The sequence below is a fragment of the Ctenopharyngodon idella genome, chromosome 8 (genome assembly GCF_019924925.1).
Source record: "Ctenopharyngodon idella isolate HZGC_01 chromosome 8, HZGC01, whole genome shotgun sequence".
Classification (NCBI taxonomy): domain Eukaryota; kingdom Metazoa; phylum Chordata; class Actinopteri; order Cypriniformes; family Xenocyprididae; genus Ctenopharyngodon; species Ctenopharyngodon idella.
The window spans coordinates 27302819-27327742 of record NC_067227.1 but is presented as its reverse complement, the minus strand read 5'-3'; the positions used below and the strand labels follow the sequence as shown (position 1 = coordinate 27327742).

General features: G+C 36.5%; 2 protein-coding genes across 4 annotated transcripts in view; one reads left to right on the top strand and one right to left on the bottom strand.

The window, feature by feature from the left end:
• itgb4 (integrin, beta 4) overlaps window positions 1-6436 on the top strand; it is a 34385-nt gene extending 27949 nt beyond the window's left edge. For 2 of the 3 annotated variants that reach the window (XM_051903538.1, XM_051903537.1), the window contains exons 35-42: window positions 118-258; window positions 525-638; window positions 1230-1379; window positions 2500-2688; window positions 2857-3012; window positions 3136-3297; window positions 3583-3690; window positions 5344-6436. In XM_051903538.1, coding sequence (XP_051759498.1) covers window positions 118-258; window positions 525-638; window positions 1230-1379; window positions 2500-2688; window positions 2857-3012; window positions 3136-3297; window positions 3583-3690; window positions 5344-5483 — 1160 coding nt within the window. In that variant the 3' untranslated portion in view covers window positions 5484-6436. The remainder of the gene's footprint in view (window positions 1-117; window positions 259-524; window positions 639-1229; window positions 1380-2499; window positions 2689-2856; window positions 3013-3135; window positions 3298-3582; window positions 3691-5343) is intronic. The other variant, XM_051903539.1, reaches the window with a different exon arrangement.
• A 2062-nt stretch (window positions 6437-8498) lies between these two features.
• zgc:194990 (uncharacterized protein LOC568410 homolog) lies at window positions 8499-24802 on the bottom strand. Its single transcript, XM_051903571.1, has 10 exons — window positions 24324-24802; window positions 21022-21115; window positions 19979-20077; window positions 19740-19841; window positions 17156-17320; window positions 13482-13619; window positions 13322-13373; window positions 13042-13068; window positions 12868-12894; window positions 8499-10105 (listed from the first exon to the last, which is right to left on the bottom strand). The coding sequence occupies exons 2-10, from the start codon at window positions 21082-21084 to the stop codon at window positions 9546-9548; spliced, it is 1233 nt and encodes a 410-aa protein (XP_051759531.1). The 5' UTR covers window positions 21085-21115; window positions 24324-24802; the 3' UTR covers window positions 8499-9545.
• Between the last annotated feature and the right edge of the window lie 122 nt (window positions 24803-24924).

The window sequence follows — 24924 nt, the reverse complement described above, 5'->3', positions numbered from 1 at the left end:
ATTTAAGTGTGTGTGAATCATTCTTTGAGTCAATTCATATGCCTCTCATAAACAAAACGGTTGAATAAATTGCCTTTGTAGCTCATTTATCAACCATTGTTGTTTTGTCTCAATCAGGGGGCTTAACTACACATACCTGTATACATGATGAAGTGACCCTGAGGAAACGATCTGAGAACAGGCATTACACTGACGGTGATGGTGTGAGGGATTCTATCGTCATGGGAAACCTGTCTGGAGGATTTTTGGACAGCTTAGGTAAAGTGAGCTTGATAGATCTGCCCGCACATAGTGTCAAAGCCAATCAAATTTGATATAATGCCTCGCAAGGTGCAGCTTTTGGCAAGAATCCTTGGCTGACTCTCGCTTCAACCCTGCTCATCTTTTTCTCTTTCTTATGCCATTTGTCTGTTCCCTACACTTTTTTTCTCTCACTGTTTTCTCGTCATGCGACGGCTGCCTGCCAACCCTTTCCCGCCACACCCTGCCGTACCCCACCCTGCCGTGGCTTGGCTGTCTCTCAGGGGTCTCTAGCTTCAGCCAGAGCACAACTACCAGCTACAACTTGAGCTCCAGAGCTCGTACTCAGTCTGAAGATATCAATGATGCACTGCAGAACCTGGATAGTGTTCTTCAGGGTGAGTGAACCCAGAAACAACCATCAGTGCGTCAGGGAACCTTGAAATCGTAGCTTCTCAAGCTACAAGCTTCATTTAACGTAAAGTATATTATATATACATTATATATATAATGTAATTTATTTTTACAGTAAGAACAGTATTTGTTCTAATAAAACATAATTTATTACTAAATATATATAACTGGTTCATTGGTTCATTTACTGAAACTGTCTCAATGAACTGATTCGCTACAATCTAGCATTTTACAATCTAGCAATTATTTTCTTTGTTCATTTGTGCATTTTTTTTTGCCATCCTAGTCATTGTGAGAAGTGGCTACATTATTTTGAAAACAGCTGAACTACTGAAAAATGTAGTCAAGTTAGTAGCGTCTCTACTTCTCTTTAGTTACTCCCCAACACTGCAACCAATTAAACCCTGAGACACAACTCGCGTCGGAACAACATAGTCATTTGCTGACTGACACACCTCAGCCAATTCCCTGCTGTTTTCCCAATGCTGAACCAATAAAACAATTTGTGGCTGCAAAATTAAATATGTCTGTTCTGTGGTTTGACATTTTACTGTCTGCACTGCTTGTGCCCTCAGATTCTCGCTTCAACCCTGGTGTTCCTGAGACTCCCAGCAGACTGGTGTTCTCTGCCCTGGGGCCCACGGCCCTGAAAGTGAGCTGGCAGGAGCCCAACTGTGAGACTGACGTACTGGGCTACTGCGTCCTTTACCAGCTAATCAATGGAGGTGATTCATCTCTTCTCATTCATAGTTGTCATATACTTCATTTTTTATTTAATTATCAATATTTATCAATTTACTTTCATATAATATATCATATATAAATGCATGAGGATTCTGTCCTTTTTAGGGTCTCATCTTCCTGTTTTTGGTTCATTTACATGTCTTTGGTCCGTGTTGCGTTCATATATCATTTGAACCGCACCAGAGTCCTTTTGGAAGCGGACCGAGACCCATCTTTTCAGCGGCCTCGGTCTGCTTGTTTGGTGCGCACCAGGGTTCGGATAGCAGCGTTCACACATGTTCAAATGAACCGCACTAACGGAGCAATCGCACCAGGGTTCGTTTTAATCGAACCAAACATGACAAGTGTGAACACACCCTAAATCTGTTTCTACTCCAATTCGATGTTAAAATATGTTCATTTACACACATGGCCATCATAACTTGTTTCCATGACAGATTTATTTAAACATGCATTAAACATATGCATTAAATAATCAAGACAGGTTAAGTAAAATATAATGAATATATAGGCTAATATAGTGCATTTATGTATCGAAAGAGTTCATTTCTCTAGCGAACTAACAAGCTGTGTACACTGAATGGCATTTCTGAGGTAAATGCTATGTGACATTGTTTACAAGCTTTTACAAGCTGATTGAACGATTACACGAGATACATTTCAGTAAGTTGTACTGTATCTTTCAACATACCTTCAAATGTTCATTCATGTTTATTCTGTAACTATTAAAGAGGAAGAGATGATCACGTTCACTCACGCTCCGCGCTGCCGTTTGAACTGGGGCACCTATACAGCGATCTGTCATGTCAAAGAGCGACAAAACAGCATTTATTGTTTGAATTTCGTGATAAAATGGACAGAATTTGAGAGATGAGACTTTGTTTCTTATCGAAAGTAACATGATACAAAGCTTATTGCGATTATTGGTGGATAAAGGTGGTTAAAAGTGGCTAATGGGCTACAACTCGTACAAATTTTCTGTACGAATACGTGTACCGTTACACCCCTAATATATATATATATATATATATATATACACATACTGTATTTTGTGTAATAAATGTCTATTTATTTTTCCATTGTATCGTGTTCGTCTTATAGGTGAGGTAAAGCGTATCGAGGTGAACAGTCCCGCTCAGAACTCTGTGGTGGTTCAGGATCTCCTGCCCAACCATTCCTACATCTTCAAAGTGAAGGCCCAGAGTCGGGAGGGCTGGGGTCCTGAGAGAGAGGGAGTCATTACCATTGAGTCTGCCGTCGACCCCAAGAGTCCACTGAGCCCAATGCCAGGTCAGTTGGTTAATTGTTTTTTTTTTATGTTACCTATAGGGGGCAGAGTAGCTCATTATCAACTATTGTGAAATCTTGATTAAATATTACCACATTATTGTGTGTATGTATCATTTAGTTGTTCTTAAACATGTATATATGTGTGTGTGTGTGTGTGCTGTCATTCAGGGTCTCCGTTCACTCTCAGCACTCCCAGCGCTCCAGGACCTTTGATCTTCTCAGCTTTGAGTCCAGACACGCTGCAGCTGAGCTGGGAGAAACCCCGCAAACCCAATGGGGACATCCTGGGCTACGTGGTTACCTGCGAACAGCTGCACGGTGGAGGTCAGACAAAAAATGTTCTTTTTGAATCTATATAAATGTCGCAGCGGTCACAACTGCACTAATCAGAAACAACCCCTGTTCTATAGCTTCCTTGTTAAGACTCTATCTTTGGTGTCCGTGCAGGAGATCTTCGCTCCTTCCAGGTGAACAGCAACGCTGCGACTTCGTTGACTGTGTCTGACCTGAAAGAAAACATGCCGTACAAATTCAAAGTTCAAGCCCAAACCACGCAGGGCTTTGGACCGGAGAGAGAGGGCATCATCACCATTGAATCCCAAGATGGAGGTATGCGGGAGATTATAACAGTGTCACAGAGAGAGTGACATGATAGAGTTACTTATTGTGACATGTATTTCACTGTTAAATGTTTCAGTAATATCATAGCCTGCTTTTTATGATTCAATCAAATCACGATGGATAAAATTGTCAAGACTTGCCCTACATTATATTCTGCTGAATATTGTTTTACTTGGAAATGCATCACATTACGTTTTATGTTGTCTTGGAGGATAATGAATGGTTGAAACTTTATCATCTCTTCTTCTTTCCTTCTTTTCTCCTCCTCCTCAGGCTCCATGTCACAGTACAGCAGTCAGTCAGTCACAAAGAGAGAGGTGTTTAACCTACCAACAGAGATTTCTTCACACACCATGTTCTCAGAACCCTTCGTGTCTTCAGGTACTAACACACACTCACGGCCGTTTCTAGCCATTTTGGCAAAAGTAACGACACTAATGTGCGGAGATTCGGTGCGTTGGGAGTTCCACAGATTTTTAAATTTTTTTGCAGTTTTTAAATCTGAACGCATTAGTTGTAAATGAAATTATGCACCGTCTATCATCTGTAATACCATTGTGTAGCCTGTATGCACTATATAAAATATATATAAACAGGTTTGTGCAATGACATAATTACCTTTATGTTTTGCATTTGGATAGATATTTAGATACTATCAATGATTACTTTTTGTCAAGGTTTAGATGTTTTTAAGTGTCAGTTATTGCATTATTATTACAGCCTAACCTACAAAACCGTTTGTTACCCCAAACTACATATAAAAGCTTGATCTGTCACTGTCACTGATTACGAAAGTAATCAGAATAAATACTGATTCAGCGTGGTCAGGGACGAGGCTGAATCCAGCTACTTATTGCCCGTTGTTACTCAGAATTGAATGAATCAATTCAGCATTTCCACACCATTTGTAAAAATGTGTTAAATTTGACAAAGCGGTTTAATAAAGGATGTATTGATCTTGGGAATTAGCACATTTTACTATAGCAATATTTTTTAATTGGCTGTTAAAGTTTTATATGGGACAATACACACTGATCCTTTAACAATGCATTGGAGCAAACACACACCTTTTGGAGGTGCACATAGAGAAGAAAGCTTTATAGAGACAAAATATAACTGCACACTGACTTCAGCATTTTATACAAAAAAATAATATTTTGCCTGTACAATACACACTGACCCATACTATGCTATCTGCCCATTTCACAGCGTGTTTTCTCGGTTGCCACAAATAAGTAGCAAGTAGTATTTTTTATATTTAATATAATTTATTAAATACACATTTCTATAGATGGTATTTCAAACATTGCTTATTAATATCATCTTTTGTTTCTAGAAATACCATATGTTGTGTGTATTTCTAGAAACAAAAGATGATATTAATAAGCAATGTTTGAAATACCATCTATAGAAATGTGTATTTAATAAATTATATTAAATATAAAAAATACTACTTGCTACTTATTTGTGAGTAGCAAGTGAGTAGTATTTTGTGCATTTTCCAAAAAAGTTGGAAAATGCACAAAATACTATTTTAATTTTTATTTTCCAAAACATGTTTTAGAAAATAAAAATTAAAATAGTATTTTGTGCATTTTCCAACTTTTTTCATATATATATTTTTTTTTTGTTTCACTTTTTTAACTTTTTCACTTCAGCAATAATCCACCAAGTGTATTCTTTAAAAAGATACCAAACTTATGTCTTTGCTCCAAATCACTCAAAATTTATGACAGTTTAAGCTGGAAATTTCATTTTCAGGTCTATGCTCAAAAAGTGAATAAATGGATTATAAATACTGCATAAATATAATTTGGTACCATAAAATCCACTAAAAAAACTAAATAATGAATTAAAAAATATTATCGAACTAAAATATAGTACATTCATTTAATTGAAATGATAAAAAGAAAATACGTCATTTTTGACCACCACGCGAGCAGCACCAGAGGGTTAAATTCTAGATACAAGACAAAATTATAAACGTCTTTCCCTCATTCTATCTGTGTCTAATATTTGTGGGATTTTTTCTAGACGGTATGATGATGATGTCGAGCAGGCAAGTCACGGAGTCGGGCGGCTCGGTCACACGGCAGGTGGAGATGGTGCAGAGGGGAGTCGTGTCCAGCAGCACCGTCACAAAGAGGCTGGAGAGGCAGTACTTTGAGGCCTAATCGAGCTTCCTTTTGCCTTCAGCAAAATGTATATATACGCTCAAGCGAAATTAAGTTAACTAGAGAAGTTTACCGACCAATGTGTACAACATATGGTTTTTATGTGAGGAGGGGAACAGCTGAGCTCTTGGATTCCTTGGATTATTGCTCATAAAGACCAAAGTCTTCAAGCCTTGATATTTTGTTGAATGTAAAGACTTAAAACCTTTTAGTGTTATCGCTTACAAACAGGTATTTGGTAAAACTTTTGGCACCAAACCATGTTTCCCAAAGTGTTTGTGAGAAATGTGTTTGATGTATGCGCCATGGGATACAGTTAGAGATCTTCTGTTGCTTATTTGAGCTTGATTGTGTTCATTTTGACAAGGTTTGAGTTTAGCAGATTTCATATCATGATGTTGCTTTCAAGTTTCAAGTTGTATCAAATTTTTCGAGCATAGATGTTTTCTAAATGTATTTTTCATATCAAATATGCCATCTCTTTTGATTTAGAGTCTACACTTTAACTCATTAGTATTTTTCCTCCTAAATCAAATTGTACTTGTTAAGGGTTGCATAAAATGTTGCAACACAAGCGCAAGCATATGGACTCGATTCTTAGGATTGTAAATATGTTACTGAGGTTTGTTTTTTATTGCCTGGTTGCAAGATGTGCTGTTGCAACTTCAGGCCTGCGGCTGTATTTTAGATGACATAAAGTCTGCCAGGTTAGTACACTACTGGCAATTTGGAAAAGATTACCAACCTCACACCTATGTACACTTAAATTACATTTTTACTGCCTTTAATAATCTGTATGGTACTTTTGACCTAGGGGAAAAAAATATATATTTTTAGATTTTTATACTAAAATTGCATTTCACCATCATATTCAAGCCGTAGTATGCAAAACTTCTCACTGCATATCAGTTCATCGCACTTAATGAAACAATAAATCATTCTACCACAGTCGACTCATTGTGTGTTTGCTTTGTTTATTAGAAACAGATTTGAGTGCAATCAACTGTTTTAGCACAATGTGGACCTACTGAAATGCTTTATGTTGATTATTAAAGGAGTATGTACTGACAGTGCCCTCTATATGCTTTCTTATGTTACTGAAAAACAAACAAACATGGAGTAGAATGTGATTCCATCCAATATTTGTTAAAACTAGATTTGCATTTCCCTAAGGAGCAGTGCATTCTGGACAGCAAAAGAACAGTTAAATTTTAGGCATTGGATTTGGCTAATTATAACAATTTTCTGTTGGCTGTGGACATTAAAAACAATGGACATATTATATGGGTAAACAGATGCAAGAAAAAAAGAACAATCACAATTCAGTATGCAAATAAATCATAATTCAGTATTGAATATTACAATGACATAATTGCTGTCGGTCACATTTGTGAGTAGATTAGAATAGACTTTCCAATGCCTTACTTTTGTATTACTTTTCCCACTTGGGCTGAGCTTGCTTGTTTATTTTTTTAATAACAAAAAAAAAGTTCTATTTTTGGTAAATGTAAAGGCCCTTTCACAACAAAAGTGAAATGAATAAGCCTCAGGCTGAAGGAAATGCAAATTCACGCCTGTACAGTAGAGGGCGCAACTCAAACATTTCAGATGTTGCTAAATTCCACACTCTTACTTCAGCAATAAAAAACAAACAAACACAAATGTGATGTTTATCTAGTCAATTTTTGCTTATTTGTATGGTTGAATTGGATCACTGAAGGTCAGCAGCAAAGACATTAGTTAATAAAGTAAGATTAAATACATAACGTATATTTGTGTCGTTTAACATATTTTTGTAGGTTTGCATAATATTCTGAGTTTGCGTTTCACTGTTTTTATTCATTTTAATCTGTTTTTGTGCAAGTAAGATGAGCAAACGCATGCTCACATTTAGTCTAGAATAACCATCATGTTTACACAGCACACACCGCCTCTGCAGCTCACTCCCGGTTTTTTTCAACATGTCAGTCAATAATCGGGAAAACAAAGTAACTCAGATATTTTGATGTACATTTAAAATGCATCACTTTAAAGTGTTTGTTCACCCAAAAGTGAAAATAATGTCATTTATTACTCACCCTCATGTCGTTCTAATCTACACCCGTAAGACCTTCGTTCATCTTCGGAACACAAATTAATATATTTTTATTAAATCCGATGGCTTAGTGAGGCCTCTGAAAATATCAAGATCCATAAAGGTACTAAAAACATATTTAAAACAGTTCATGTGAGTTCAGTGGTTCTACCTTAATATTATAAAGTGACGAGAATACTTTTTGTGCACCAAAAAAAACAAAAACAAAATAACGACTTTTCAACAATATCTCGTGAAGGCCGATTTCAAAACACTCCTTCGGAGCTTTACGAATCGAATCAGTGGTTCGGAGCGCTAAAGTCACGTGATTTCAGCAGTTTAGCCGTTTGATAGGAGATCCGAATCACTGATTCGAAACAAAAGAATCGTAAAGCTCTGAAGCAGAGTTTTGAAATCGGCCATCACGAGATATAGTTGAAAAGTCGTTATTTTGTTTTTTTGGTCCACAAAAAGTATTTTCATCGCTTTATAATATTAAGGTAGAACCACTTAACTCACATGAACTGTTTTAAAATATGCTTTAGCACCTTTATGGATCTTGAGATTTAATCAACAATATCTTAATTTATGTTCCGAAGATTTATGTTAATTTATGTTACAAAGGTCTTACGGGTGTAGAACGTCATGAGGGTGAGTAATAAATGACATTATTTTCATTTTTGGGTGAACTAACTCTTTAATGTGTTACTTTACTAGTTACTTGGGGAAAAAGTCATCTGATAACATAAAACTGGCTGCAAGGAGACTTTTTGTAGGCAGAAAAACACAGAAGCGAGTTAGCGTTTTAGCGCTTCCGGTTCCATCATCCTGAAGTCAATTGATTTTTTTAATAGGTTTTTGGTTAAATGCCTTTAATAATGTCTGTGGTTATTTTCATGTTATATTCTGACATAAAATACATTTAATACAGTAATAACCCCTTGTGATTTTTTAAAGCTTTTACTTGTCTTGAAAAAGGCAGTTGCTAACAAGTGGCTAAAACGGACTAAAGAGGTTGTTGGGGATTAAACCATCACATCGAACAGGAAAACTCATCTACTCACTAGTCCGTTTTTACAGATTCATTGTTTATAATCGCAATCTTGCAAACTATTCCAACTCCAACTTTGAGAGAAAATGTTTTTAAATAAAGACTAAAAGCATTTTTGTATGCTACATGGTGTGATGTGAACGTGGTGTAGTTCGTTTATAGCCTACTTTTAGCTTTTCACTTAAGGTGATTATATTTAGGCTTCAAAATTCATAAAAAGTTGTGTTGTGTTCATTTGTGAAGATTATCATGATGAACAAAATGTAAGAATCATAAACTTCTGTTGGTCACAGAGCTTATTTTCTGCCATAATCCAAAAGCTTAGAGTAATGAACCCTTTTGCGATACAGTTGAGAGGAAAGCCTTAATGCTTCGCAAGCTTTGTTTAGCAAAAAGTCAATGGAAAAATCCTACTGGGTTTTTGTCAAGGGAACCAGAGTGATGCTAACTTCCAGATCAGCCTACAAAAATACATCATCAGTGCAGAACTACAGACATGAGTTTTGGGTGGGGCTATCTGTTTGTCTGAACAATCGAGACAGGGGTAGCTGCAGCCTGGAGCTGGTGAATTGGTACAACTGAAACTACCCCTAACCCTACCCCCACACCCTGACAGACAGCTGTGTCAACCAATCATAAAGACCTTTCTCCACGCCCCTACCTTTTGGCATGCCGAAGCTTTAGCCATGCCCATTGCTCCAGCCTGCAGTTATCCCTACTTGGACCAATCGCAGACTGTTTAACAAGACTTCTTTTTTTACAATTCCTTGTGGTGCAGAAATTACAGATTTAGCGTCTCTAAAAAATGTAAAATACCTTCTATGCACCCTTCAAACTACTAGTTTTTTTGTAAGCATTGATCAATTACTGTATGAATGTTTTATAGTATGTGATTTTTTCGTGTCCGTGTGTGAGAATTGTGCGCTCGTTATGTACACTAGTAGAACAGACACTGTCCCTTACAGAGACATCGCTCCCTCAGATCTGCAGGCCTGATCACCATCTCACGCACCATCTCCACCGTCCCAAACACCGGGTAAAGCTTCTCTGTGAACCTCTCGCTGTATGTGTAGATGTGCGCTCGCTTTTGGGTGTCATAGAAGGACAGCTGCCCCTCTTCATAGTCCAGGTAGACTCCCACCCTCCGTGGAATGAACGACTGGGGCAAGAAGGTAGGAGGTGTGGTCAGGGCCTTAAGCTCGGACCCCCGCTCCAGCCTGAGGGTGAGGTATCCGCTCTGAGTGTTGAGCGGTCTGTAGCCTTTGCAGAGGGCTGATTCTTTGGCCACCCCGAGACGCCAGTCACGGTCGCCCACTTCTACCTCCCAGTACCGGCGTCCTGACGAGAAGCCCTCTGAGCCGAGACAGCACCACCAGCCGTCGAAGCGCCGCAGGCCGGAGGTGACCCCGCGCCGCTCCAGACCGCACTGCATGCGCTTGCAGTCCTCAGACAGAACAAGGGCAGGGTTGGCCGTCTCTGGGTCAAAAGTCACCTCCACTGTAAAAAAATAAGGCAGCACTACGGTTAGATTTATGATTTTAGGTTTATCTTGGAAGGTTTTCAAGAAAGCTAGATATTTAAAAAAAATTGCAGACTGATAAATAAAAAAGTACAATGTTAGCATATTGCTAAAATAATGATGCAATACTCTTATAAGCAGAAAATACAAAGCACACAGCTAAAAATATTGGGGAAAATGTAGGGCTGCCCCTGACTAAAGTGAGGCGAGTAGCCTATAAGCGGAGTTTCGGTTCATTTTTTCTCCAGTTTAGGAAGACCGAGACGGCAGAAAGCACATCCTGTTTGTTTTCTTTATTTTACAAAGGCACAAAGTTTTATTGTTATTGTGAATTTACACAAATAAAAGTAGACCCTTTACAGTTTCAGTATCTGTAGTATGACCAAAAATGACGGTGTATTTTAAGTTGTTTCCGCTGTTATCAGAAAAAATGAATAAATAATAGCCTATTACATGAATAACTGAAAATCAATAATTTGTTTTATTTATAACTTAAATATTTGGACATTTAACAGTTAATTTAACACATAATTACATTAAAGATGATTGAGAATATATGTAAGGGTAAGTGCAAATGTGTGTATATAAGCTATCAGGCTAATCGCTTATCTGTATGCTATGGTAGTATATAAGCTAACTAATACAGACATAAATGGTCATTATACCGTAGTTGAAACAGTATTTATCATAACATGATTTTGTAAGAATTGTAATCAGGCGCTAAAGAGAATACCTCTTGAAGCAATTTGAACCAATGGGATCGCTCCTAAAGGAGACCCGATTTCAGGGGGGGACCCAATTTGTCACTACACCGGCGCCTCCATGTCACACAGTAAGCGTGCTAATACTTTAGCTTCCACATATACAGTATCTCACAGAAGTGAGTACACCCCTCACATTTTTGTAAATATTTTATTATATCTTTTCATGTGACAACACTGAAGAAATGACACTTTGCTACAATGTAAAGTAGTGAGTGTACAGCTTGTATAACAGTGTAAATTTGCTGTCCCCTCAAAATAACTCAACACACAGCCATTAATGTCGAAACCGCTGGCCACAAAAGTGAGTACACCCCTAAGTGAAAATGTCCAAATTGGGCCCAAAGTGTCAATATTTTGTGTGGCCACCATTATTTTCCAGCACTGCCTTAACCCTCTTGGGCATGGAGTTCACCAGAGCTTCACAGGTTGCCCCTGGAGTCCTCTTTCACTCCTCCAAGACGACATCACGGAGCTGGTGGATGTTAGAGACCTTGCGCTCCTCCACCTTCCGTTTGAGGATGCCCCACAGATGCTCAATAGGGTTTAGATCTGGAGACGTGCTTGGCCATTCCATCACCTTTACCCTTAGCTTCTTTAGCAAGGCAGTGGTCATCTTGGAGGTGTGTTTGGTGTCGTTATCATGTTGGAATACTGCCCTGAGCCCAGTCTCCGAAGGGAGGGGATCATGCTCTGCTCATTCATGGTTTCCTCAATGAACTGTAGCTCCCCAGTGCCAGCAGCACTCATGCAGCCCCAGACATGACACTCCCACCACCATGCTTGACTGTAGGCAAGACACACTTGTCTTTGTACACACGCTTGACACCATCTGAACCAAGTAAGTTTATCTTGGTCTCATCAGACCACAGGACATGTTCCAGTAATCCATGTCCTTAGTCTGCTTGTCTTCAGCAAACTGTTTGCGGCTTTCTTGTGCATCATCTTTAGAAGAGGCTTCCTTCTGGGACGACAGCCATGCAGACCAATTTGATGCAGTGTGCGGCGTATGGTCTGAGCACTGACAGGCTAACCCCCAACCCCTTCAACCTCTGCAGCAATGCTGGCAGCACTCATACGTCTATTTCCCAAACACAACCTCTGGATATGATGCTGAGCACGTGCACTCAACTTCTTTGGTCGACCATGGTGAGGCCTGTTCTTAGTGGAACCTGTCCTGCTCAGTTTCAGGGTCTTGGCAATCTTCTTATAGATTACACCATCTTTATGTAGAGCAACAATTCTTTATTTCGGATCCTCAGAGAGTTCTTTGCCATGAGGTGCCATGTTGAACTTCCAGTGACCAGTATGAGAGAGTGAGAGCGATAACACCAAATATAACACACCTGCTCTCCATTCACACCTGAGACCTTGTAACACTAACGAGTCACATGACACCGGGGAGAGAAAATGGCTAATTGGGCCCAATTTGGACATTTTCACTTAGGGGTGTACTCACTTTTGTGGCCAGCGGTTTAGACATTAATGGCTGTGTGTTGAGTTATTTTGAGGGGACAGCAAATTTTCACTGTTATACAAGCTGTACACTCACTACTTTACATTGTAGCAAAGTGTCATTTCTTCAGTGTTGTCACATATATTAAAAAGATATATTAAAATATATTTACAAAAATGTGAGGGGTGTACTCACTTCTGTGAGATACTGTATATATATATATATATATATATATATATAAACAAAAATATTAAGCAGCAGTGTAACTGTTTTCAACATTGATAAAATAAAAAACATTTCTTGAACAACAAATCAGCATATGAGAATGATTTCTTGAGGATCATGTGACACTGAAGACTGGAGTAATGATGCTGAAAATTCAGCTTTGTCATCACAAGTTTGGTGTGTGTGTGTGTGTGTGTGTGTGTGTGTGTGTGTGTGTGTGTGTGTGTGTGTGTGTGTGTGTGAGAGAGAGAGAGAGTTGAGCTTTATACTGTAACAGGATAAAAATTGTGACACATACCTGCAGCATCACATATCCAGTTCCACACTGTAACAAAGAGCAACATTTCTGAGTTACTACATAAAATAATAGAAACTATTGCACTGACGGCCTCAGTGACTAGAGTCACTAAATGTCAGTGCATTTAAATAGTATTAAATAATTATTTGATTGCTGAACCTATTACTCTCTCACCAATGTGTGGAATGTAGCCAGTGCAATCTAAAAAAGATCAGAGAGAGAGAGATTATCAGAAAGCCCATTCAAGACACGCCAATCGTCTTCTCAATGTCCAAAGAAATTCAGGTCTGATCTAATAAAACTGCTGTATGTGATTTCATGGAATACACTATACCAGAAGACTGTTTTTGCAATTCCATTTGGTGCCACTAGTGGTGCAGAAATCACTTACAGCGGTTGTAGGTAATTATCCTTCAAAAGTAATTCTGGGACATTAATGTCAGTGCCTGCTCACCGATCTTCTGGGTCTTTTGTTTTTGTACCAGCCACAGTCTTGGAATGAGCTCCTACAATGTCAATAGTGCTTGTTATTAGATCAGTTAAAAATATAAATTGCAGATTTTGAATTTTACGCAAGTCGATGTATGTTGTATATATTTCCAAAGCCATGGCACCTTGTCCAGGTGTTCCCCAAGAACCACCCCAATGAGCAGCTCCACGGCAGACTGCAGGTGTGACAGGTGACCCCGCTTCCACTGCAGCTCCACGTCATCCAACATCATCAACACCGCCTCACCCGGCCAAATACCATGCTGAAGAGAGAAAATTATAAATGACTGAGGCCAGAAGCAAAAATCATAAAATATATGTTTTTGTAACACACTTTAGAAACTGTCAATGTTCAAAGTTTTCAGAAAAGTTTATTTGTGTGCATGTGTCACAGGCGGGTCAGTGGAGTTGTTTGTAATGAGAGAAAGACAGATGATACTTCACTAACAGTATTTACTGATATTGAGTTACACACAAATTGTTCCTCAGAAAATAAAGAGGACTCTTGAGAAATTAATGAATTATTGATTAGGCATCAGAAAGGTGATGCTATATTGAAAGGATACATGTTCCTATAGACTTAAAGGTGTGTAATTTTATCGATGTTTAAATGCTTTCTCGTATCCAGGTTAATGTGTGACAACTATTAGTTAGCCATTTGAAGGCTGACTTCCTTGAAGAGTGTAAACACTGGCTGTGTCTGAAATCACTCCCTATACCCTTAAATAGGGCACTATTTGAGGGAACAGCCATTTGTAGTATTGTCTGAAACCACAGTGGACGTTATTGAGTGCACTCATTCAATCCCACAATGCACCACAATAATGAGTGTACAACCAATGTATGAGTGTCTGCATCCCAATTCGCATACTATCCTATATAGTATTCGAAAATAGAATTAGTATGTCCGAAATCGTAGTATGTTTAAATGAGTATACCCGGATGGTCTACTTTTTCCGGTTAGAATCCGAAGTGCAGATCCCTGTACACTCTTAACGGTTAATATTGCCCACAACCCATTACGCTGTGGAAGAGGATTCGATTAGAACTACAAACACAAATAAAAAGTGTTTAAAAACTACAAACATGACAGATGTGTGAGACCAATGGTTAAGCAGAACAGTTAAGATAACGGGGTTTGAGTGATTAATAATCAGTAAGTATCTAACCTGGCGAAAAAATATTTATTAAATGTTATCCACATTATATTTCATCTACAACAGGATTGTGAACTTTTAGAACGATGCGTTTTTTCATTAATTTTTAAATGCATCATTATGCAAACATGAAGAGAGTTCTCCGTTTATAAGACCCATGACTGGCAGATCAGCATGATACATTTCTCTCCGAAACGGTAGAAAATTTAATTTAATTGAATGTGGAGGATTTTAACTGTGACAAGATGATTGACAGGACAGTTTAAATGGTTACAGGTCGCATGTAACTAAGCGACAGAGCGTCCATTAAAGACGCAATTATGATGAAATAGTATGTCCCAAAGCTTGCATACTCTTCTGCTACACACTCAAAAGTATGTACTTTTTCTTCACAAAAACAGTACATACTTTTAGGGCGTAGTATAAGTAGGCAAATTGAGACCGATTGGAATACCCGTAATGCACTGTCTGTGAGGGTCGCGCCGAATGAATTCCCGCGTCTCGCCACTGTCGCCAGAAGATGGCGCCCACATCTGAATCATCCATCCATTTTACAAACCGCTATAAATTCCTTTTAAATTGATTATTAAATGGTTTAATTAAGGTTTATACATAGTTTCCATGACTGAGTTCAAGATAAATCTGTTCATCTTACTACTGGAGCTGCCAATTTGCTTCAAGTTTCAAATAATTATTAAACAGCAAGCACAAACTAGGCAAAAGCGGCCCTTCCGGCGCACTCAGTGTCCGAATTCGCTCACTCGTTTTCATTCGTTCCCTCAAGTGAACTACGTACATTAGTGGGAATAGTAAATGAGGGGCAATTTCGGACACAGCCTGTGGGCATTTCAAATCATCTTCCTCAACCAATGATGTGAGTTTGGGGCTGCTTCCCCAGCAAACACGGAACGCACTCAAAACTTTGGCTAACATTCTGGCAACGTTTTCTCAAAGTTATGATGAACTAACGTTCTTCCAGTAACGTTAATAGAATATTTGTTCAAAGTTATCTGGTCTTTAATAACATTATGAAACTTTAGAACAAAAATGTTATTCATAAATCATTCCCTGCTGAAAAATCCAGCTAAAACCAGCCTAAGCTGGTTGGCTGGTTTTAGCTGGTTTAAGCTGGAAGTAGCTGGTTTTAGCTGGTCTCCCAGCCTGGCTTAGCTGGTCAAGCTGGTCTCCTAGCCTGGGTTAGCTGGTGTTCAGCTGGTTTAAGCTGGTCTCCCTGCCTCCCAATCTCCTAGCTAACCAAAACCTCTCTAAAACCAGCTATGACCAGGCTGGGAGAGAGCTTAGGCTGGTTTTAGCTGGATTTTTCAGCAGGGAATGTTTTTCTAAAACATTTTAGTTGGATGTTAGTCTAATATTTTTTTAAATGTTACTACAGGTGGTTCAGAGAACATTCAAAATGTTAAGATAATACTCGCAAAATGATAAAATAGAAATAAAATTCCCTTAATGTTTTCTCTAACATTCACATAACCAAGAAAAAAACTGGATGTTTTGAAAGCTTTGAAAACATTCAGAAATAATGTTTTGATGGGAACTTAGTAGAGTGGTGCAGGGATGCCATCAAATCCCGGAAGACTAATTCACCACTGGTTCCCTCGAGATTTTCCTATGGGTTTTTATAATAGGGTTTTTCAATTTATGAGTGAAATAAGGTCTGTGTTAAAACATAACTTGACAATACTTGAACATCTTGCTCTAGTCTAAAACGTAAACTGCACACACTCACACCCCAAACATTCTAAGTTACTTATTAGAAACATATATTTTAAATAAACATAACAGCTTCAAAATTCAAGTTTTTGATATGCTTGTGTAATTTACTCGAGAAGTTTTGGCGTCATCCCCGCACCACTCTATGGGAACATTAGCAAAACGTTCTTAGAAAATATTTCTGTTAGCTTGGTAGCAGTAAAGTAGCCTATATGACACAGCACACTGCATTTATTTAGGTATTGTTGCATAATGCATACTGTTTTACATAGGCTACTATTAAAAATTTGAGGTAATATATAGTGTACACTATTCATTAAGCTAGAAGTTTTTGGCAAACCTGTCATTTTAATTGAAAAAACAGTAGAAGTCAATGGTAAGTTTCCATTTATACAGCTTAGCGGGTTGTGCATGTCTCTGTCAGGTCAGTCAGTGAGGTCATTCGTAATCAACACAGTCGGACAAGAGGATCATAGCAAGGTTAATATCCTAATTCTTAATCAGAGAGCAACCCCAGACTAAGACCCAAAGACACACACAGAGAGAGAGAATAAGATGCTTCATTTACAGCATGGATTAATATTAAAATTGCACACTCACAAACAAATTACTCCTGACAAAATGAGAGAAAGTTGTAACCATTAATATATTTACTGATATAAACTTATTTGCTATAGAGAGGCCTACTAAACACTACCAGTTTGTACATGTTTGATTGAATGTATGTATGTGTCTCAGGATCTTACAAACTTTTTTAGCTACTGGCTTATGCTTAAATGACTGAAATTAGTTTTGTAGACAAATATAACTAATGCCTGTCTATGAATTTCTTTCGCAAAATAAATAAAAACGTTACATGTGAACTCCTTCAATAAGGTTTAAAAAGCATCCCAGGTAGTGTTTCTGATCCTCACCGGGTGTCTGTTGCGCTGTCCTCTGGTCCAGTCCATGATGATTCTTTTATACGGGCCCATGTCATGCTCTCCTCCCTGCTCAAGCATGCTCAGTAAGTGACTCTTCCAGTCCCGCTTTTCTGGATGCAGATCGGCATAAACTTGCATGGGCCTCTCTGTATTTTCCTGCAAAATGTGTGTAAAAAAACAAAACAAGAATTTTATTATACTTTTAAGGTGTATTTGAATATTGAAATCTCCAGTCTCCATTCATTATAACTGCATAGAAAAAAGTGAACAAAACATTATTTAAAATTTTAAAATGTCAGTCAAATGGCTCATCATTTTCAGGTGAACTATTCCTTCAACCCTGGGTTGACCCAGTTGCTTTTGATACCTACAAAACTTATTTTTAAAATGTAATCCTTACTGCTGTCATGTTTGCTATATATATACATATATACAGTCAAACCAAAATTATTTTATTCAGACACCATTTCATTCATTAATACAGTTTATTCACTATAGTAATGGTAATAAAATATGACAAGATCTCAGAGTTAAACTGTCAGAAAAAATTATCTTAATTATGTCAGATAACACTTAAGCAAAACATGGTCAGGTCAAAGTGTCTGAATCATTTCTGGTTCCAAATTTTTATCAATTTTACTGGTAGTCCACTGTATGAAGTATTTTTTGGTATAATATGTCACAGTTTACTTTATTTTGCTATCCTCACTTACATAAATGAACTATAGTGTCCTGCACCCACTAGTAAAAATATATCAAAAATATCTGAATATTTTTTGGTTTGACTGTATATACTGAATATACTATAAACCAAATTAAACTTAAATTACATCTGACCAGTTAAATGTCTGTATTAATAACCCTATTTAGACATTCAGTTCCAAATCCGTCTTGATTCAAAACTTAATGCAATTATAATTTTGCACCATTTATTTGATTTAGTATCAGTAATTCTGCAAATAATTGCCTCAGTAACTTGAGGCCAACACAGCCCCTTGAGCTGACATTTATGACGCAGTAACCTTTTTAATAAACAGCCTGTGTCTGACTCAAATCAATTACTTTGATTTCTCAGAAGAAATGTGCTGACTACAAGCTTTTTTAAAAGTACACTAAATCCGTGAGACGGACGCCCTGGAGCGAACTACAGCTCAACGCCTTTCTCAAGGACATAAAAGTACTGCGGACTATACTATAACTTACAAACAAACCATGATTAGAGCTTGATCCTTTGAAAACTGACACAGAATTTTAAACCCTTAAGCCACTGGACCTGTCAGTCAGCCTGATATAAACAGACTAGCTGGTTACTATGGGGATTGGAGGCACTTTGAGTCTAAAGCAGGATTTTATCTAAATATAACACAGGCTTCTAACCAACCAACATCAGCCTGTAATTAAAGCCATGCAGATCCTGAGAAACAACAGCTGTCTGAAAAACAGTGTGTATCTGGATAAATTAATATAGGAAGGTGAGTTCATTTGATGAGGAACATGGTTGTGCACCATTGTGCAGGGTTGTTCACCATCTTGAACTTAAACTGAGGTAGAAAATCAGTAATTAATTTACATTTAAGGATGTAGGTTTGTTTTTATACATAAAAATATTATAATTACAAAATATTAACACAAAATATTAAATACAAATTTCATTTTTAGTATGAATTACCCATTAATTGTAATTATACACAGAACATAAGGTATATTTATATTTTATAATTTTCAAATGATTTAAAACTTCTATTTTATATATATATATATATATATATATATATGCTACCATTCAAAAGTTTGAGGTCAGTAAGATATTTTTTTAAAGAAATTAATAGTCTTATTCAGCAATGACACATTAAATTGATAAAAGGTGACAGCAAAGACATTTACAATGTTACAAAAGATTTCTATTTCAAATAAATGCTGTTCTTCTGAACTTTCTATTCATCAAATAATCTTAAAAAAGTGTCATGATTTCCACAAAAACATTAAGCACAACTGTTTTCAACATTTATAATAATAAGAAATGTTTCTTGAGCAGCAAATCATCATATCAGAATGATTTCTGAAGAATCATGTGACACTGAAGACTGGAGTAATGATGCTGAAAATTCAGCTTCGCCCCCACTGGAATAAATTACATTTTAAAATACGTTCAAATTGAAAACAATTATTTAAAATTGTGAAATATTTCACAATATTACTATTTTTACTGTATTTTCGATCAAATAAATACAGCCTTGGATAACACAAGAGACTTCTTTCAAAAACATTTAAAAATCTTACCAACCCCAAACTTTTGAACGATAGTGCATAAAATTATAATTATTATAAATTAGTATAAAATTATGATTGGATATTATATATATATATTATTTTTCATTTTATGGACCATGACAGAATAGCACTTCATTTCCCAGAGTGATCTATTTTAGTCTTGATGAAGCTTACAAGACAAAACAGGACAGGACACATAGGAAATGATCTGTTCTTGTGTTTTGTTGTTGTGTTGGACTAATAAAATTCCTGTTGTGTGTTGAATTTCTTTTAAAGTGAAATTCAGTAAATTCCTCTGCCTAACCTTCATCTCCAGAATGCTGGCGGTCTCCACAATGAATTCTCGACAGGCGTGCGGAGGCCATACATCCTGTCCGGTCCAGATGTGAGCCAGAATATCTGACCTCTGAAAGATCAGCATAAAATGTTCCAACAGAGAGTTCGAAAATGTGTGTGGGAATCTAGTGGACATCTCTGAGCTGATGCCAGTAAATTTATTCATTGATGCCAGGCAGGCACAATGCAATAATAAATTTGTCTTACCTGACAGATCCGGTTGAGTTCTCGAGCGAGCTCCATTATAAACAGCTGACTCTCTGTTAACGGCTCTTTCTTTATTTGTTTCACTCTTTTCCGTGTCTCCTGTACAGAGATGTGGAAACTATGGATTAACTAAAGCTCCACCAGGGAATATAATATACATTTTATATTAATTTTTTTTTTCTGAAAATCATGAACATTTCCACCACATCTCAAATAATGCATTGTGTCTGTTAACATGAAATGACAGTTAAATATGATTGAATTTTAACTGCTGAGTCCTTTGTTTTGGCTAATTTTATGTATCCTACATACACACAATTAAATAATATTTCCATAGTAAATAAGTAATTACATATTATTATTTTCACACTTTCTGCATACATTTTGACAAAATTACAGTTTGACTAGAAATGACTATATTCAGTATTAAACATTTAAAAGAATAAAAATATTCTCTTCACAAGTGAAATTTCACCATAATTTTCCTTATTTCCTGCAAACGCCACGTCACATTTCATTTCATTTTGTCTTGTTGATAAACAAGTATACTACTTTATTAGCAGGCAGAATTGTTGGTTGTGGTGGAAATTATGGCACAAATAAGATCATGTGACATAATAAAGTCTCATCTGACATACAGCAGTGGTCAAAAGTGATGTCTGGCCTAGGAAAATCAACATCTTCACCCTTTATTCAAATATATAGATTTAAATATGAGGGAAGAACAAAACACTAAACTTGGTTGAGGTATGTCTGACAAAACTACAGTATTTGGCAACAAAAAGGCAAACTACAGTTACAGGTTTTATTATACTGATATATATATATATATATATATATATATATTCCTCATATTTTTGATGATACTTGAACTTGTAGGGTCATTAAAAACAATGACATCAGCTTTTTTTTTCAATTACTTGTACAGTAGAGGCCAAAAGTATGACGTTTATGAATTTCACTGAATTACTGATAAACCCTTTGATGCAGTGAATGAATGAATGAATGAATGAATGAATGAATGAACAAATGACACACTGTACCTTGAGACGAAACTTGAGCTTCTTAGCTGGCTCAATGAGGAACTGAAGGCAATCTTTCATCATATTGGCAGGCTGACGTGACCCTATTCAAAATCTGAGAGAGATGGAGTGTAGAAAACAGCAAAAGAGGAAGAGAGAGATTTGAGATGTTTCAGATCTGATGATGTAAATGAAGGAGTGTAACAGCTGAGACAGATGGGAGGGGTTTGTAAAAAGCCTTATTCTCAAAACTCAGCAAACTCAACACAGACTCAACCTGCAACAACGCAATATTTTTTGATCACTCTGCGGCTCTGCTCCGTTCAGCTCGTTACGACTGAGTCCTGCAGGTCCAGAGAGACCCGCGGAAGCAGCGAGAGCACTTTTAATGGAAGCTCAGGGACAGAGTGGGATGTGGTTGTGCCGAATCAGCACGTCTTCTCGGCGTTTCTCCAGCACGCCCACACAACCTGCCAGAACACCTCAAGTCTCCCAAATCGTCAGAAACCAATGCCAAAATGTTAAGAAGCAGCTTATAATAAACATACAACATAGCCTAAATATCTGAGACAACTAGTGAAATGGCTTCACTTTCACATTTTTCTAATTTAAGACAACATTTTTCATTACAAATTATATAAACAGCATGACAATTTGAGTGCAATTTCATGATTTGAGAATGATCTAATTTCTTTACATCTGATTAGTGACCTAGAAATAGTGCAGTATAATAAATATTTCTTCTTCGTTTTATGTCATAATATTTCTTTGTTTTAAAGTCGACATGAAACGGAATTTGTGATAGTCTTTTCTTCCCTATAGTGATGTATATCCGAGAGAAACGGCTTCTCGAACAATTGATTGGATCATTGGATGGTTGTGGTTTGCTATTGGTCGCTCTCATGTGAGTGACAGGTTGTCCCACCCTCTGACATTTATTTTTTTATTAATTATGATGTGCACAGATAAATCTTTTAGAATAAATTATGGAAGCTTGTTTCCACCACTGAATAAAAAAATTAAAAGTGTAAACTGGGAATTCTGACTTTTTTCTCAGAATTGTGATATAAACTCGCAATTGTAAGAAAATGTCAGCATTGTGAGCTGACTTTTTTTCCTCAGAATTGGACTTTATAAGTTTTTTTACGAGTTTATATCTCATAATTCTGAGAAAAAAAGTCAGAATTTCGAGATATAAACTCGCAATTGTGAGAAAAAAAGGCAGAATTTCGAGATATAAACTTGCAATTGCGAGAGAAAAAAGTCAGAAGTATGAGAAAAAAAATATTCTTTTAAAATAAAATTATCTTTTAAATTGTTTTATTCCATGGCATGAAACAAGCTTCCATAATAAATAATGCAATGTTCAAATATATATATATATATATATATATATATATTTTTTTTTTTTTTTTTTTTTTTTTTGGTAAATATTTAAAGTTCTACAACTTACTGTTTATTTCTGGGTTTAAAATATATGTTTAATCCCAGATTTTCAATGTTGTCTTAGACGTCTGGACATCACTGTAACAAGCATTTTTCAGATTTACTGTAGTTTCTTATTTTTAGACAATAAGAATGAATGAAGAATAAAAGAGGTCTCCTATAAATTAAGAAGTTTGTACATTTACAAGATGCCCAGAGAAAAATGCTTTGACACTGTATATGTCACAAATACAAACACAGTAAAATTAGGCAAATTCCTTCATTTTATGTCATTTTGGTGTTCAATTCACACTTGTTTTGGCACAGTAGTGCCACTTCACTACCACTTCACTACCACTAAGCCACTTCAGCGTACTCACATTTATTTATGTTTAACTATACCTATTGAATGAACATGATAAATGGTGTTTAAAGTCTGTATATATTCACATGGTGCACTGAGAATAAAATGCATTGGCACCACTTACATCCTTAGGGAGCCAATAACACAACACAGCCAGACTCTGATAAGACTTTATTAATCATCAGCTATATTCTGAACTAAATGAAATGCAATCATGTTCCTCTGGTGTGCAATATGCACATGTTTTATTTAGGCTCTAATTAACTTGCTTTCATTTATTTATGATCAAATAAAACTGCTGACTGAGATGAATGAACATGATTAATAAAGGAGATTAAAGTTCCTATATTTACAGTACATGGTGCACTAAGGAAAAATGCACTGCAGCTAACAGGGAAAAGTTATGTCAAAGTTATGAACATTCTTCCAATAACATTAATGTTTGTTCAAAGTTATCCGGGCTTTTACAATGTTCTCAAAACGTTATTTATACATTGTTCATGAAAGGCTTTTTTCTGTTTTAGTTGGATGTTCATCTAACATTGTTTCAAAATGTTCAAAAAATATTCATTAGTATCTCATAATGTTTGCAAAATGATAAAATTGAATGTTTCCTTAACATTTGCATAACCAAGAAAAAAATTTTTTTTTCATCAAAAATTTAAATAAATGTAAAGGTATTGTTGCTTTATACACTAAAAGACATCAGCAACAACCCAGAAACTACCTAGCAACACCCTAGTAACCGCCTATAACACTCAAGAAACTGTCTAGCAACATCCAAGCAACTACTCTGACACATTAGCAGCCACTCCATCTATCTGTATAACTATTTATCATTGCCATAATCTCAAAGTTTGAACCTTGTTTGGATCTTCTGGTGTGCACTGCAGTATGCACTTGTTTTCAGCCTGGCTAAGTGTTGGCAGTGTCACTCCACATGTCAGGTCGGGAATAGGGACAGATTAAAGAGGTCTTGACAGATTCAGACACACAAACCACGTGAACGAACACAAGGAGCAGCTCTGAACCACACCACTGATCCTTTAAGCGAATTAAACCAGCAACCCTGTTTGTATTTTTGAGCATGTGTGAATATGTGGTGTTGGACGACGGTTAAAAAAAAGCTGCTTTCATTGTCATTAAAAGGCAAATTTCACTTATTTGCATTTTATTAATACAAATAAGTGTTCTTTAATATAATAATAATAATATTAATAATAACAATAATTTATAATAATAATAATTATTATTATTATAAGCATTTTGGCATCTCATTTATCAATATGACCATATATGTTTTTCTTATCAGAGCATTAAGAAAAAAAGTAAATAATATATTCCTTATGTTTAGGTTATCGCAGACCAGGAAACAAATAAGCAGAAAATAAATGACGACGTCATAATACTCTTCAAACTCATAAGTACGCATTGCAGTCATAATATTACGCAGGCTCACGCATATAAAAGGCATTAAATATAACAGAAGCACCGCTGCTAATGACAGAAGTTTACTAAGATGAAAGTCACATACCTTTCCGTTTTAACCTTTCGAAATATCCTCAGAAAGTTTTTCTACATCACACCCTCATTGAATGTTTGTGCATCTCGTTGCTCATTCATTGAATGGACTCGCCTCAGCAGCCAGGATTGGAGTCTGGGTGCATCTCGTGTGACCAATAGGCGTCTTTTTGGTACTTTAGCAATAAGCCTTTGTCGCGGAGTGTTTAACGATCGTGTATTTCCGTAACGTTCCCGAAGGAGGCCGAAGCACTCTAACATTACCGAACCAGCGCCTCAGTGAGTGAGTTCTCTTGCCTTGTTATTTAAAAGACATCCAGCAGAGGGCGCAGTTGTCCAGCATTTCTTATCACGTTTGCTCTTACGTATTCGACGTAGTTCGAAACCCTACTGTCCTAAGTTGAAAAAAATACTTTATTTATAATAGTAAATACATACATAATCATATATGTGACACTGATATTCAATTAATTTTACAGTTTTTAAATCACGATGATATATATTATATTGCTACTGTACCTTAAATTGTAACCTTCACATTTCTGCTTTGCTATTGATGTATTTTATTGCATATTGTTCTGCATTAATAAATGAAAACAAAACTTTATAAATAA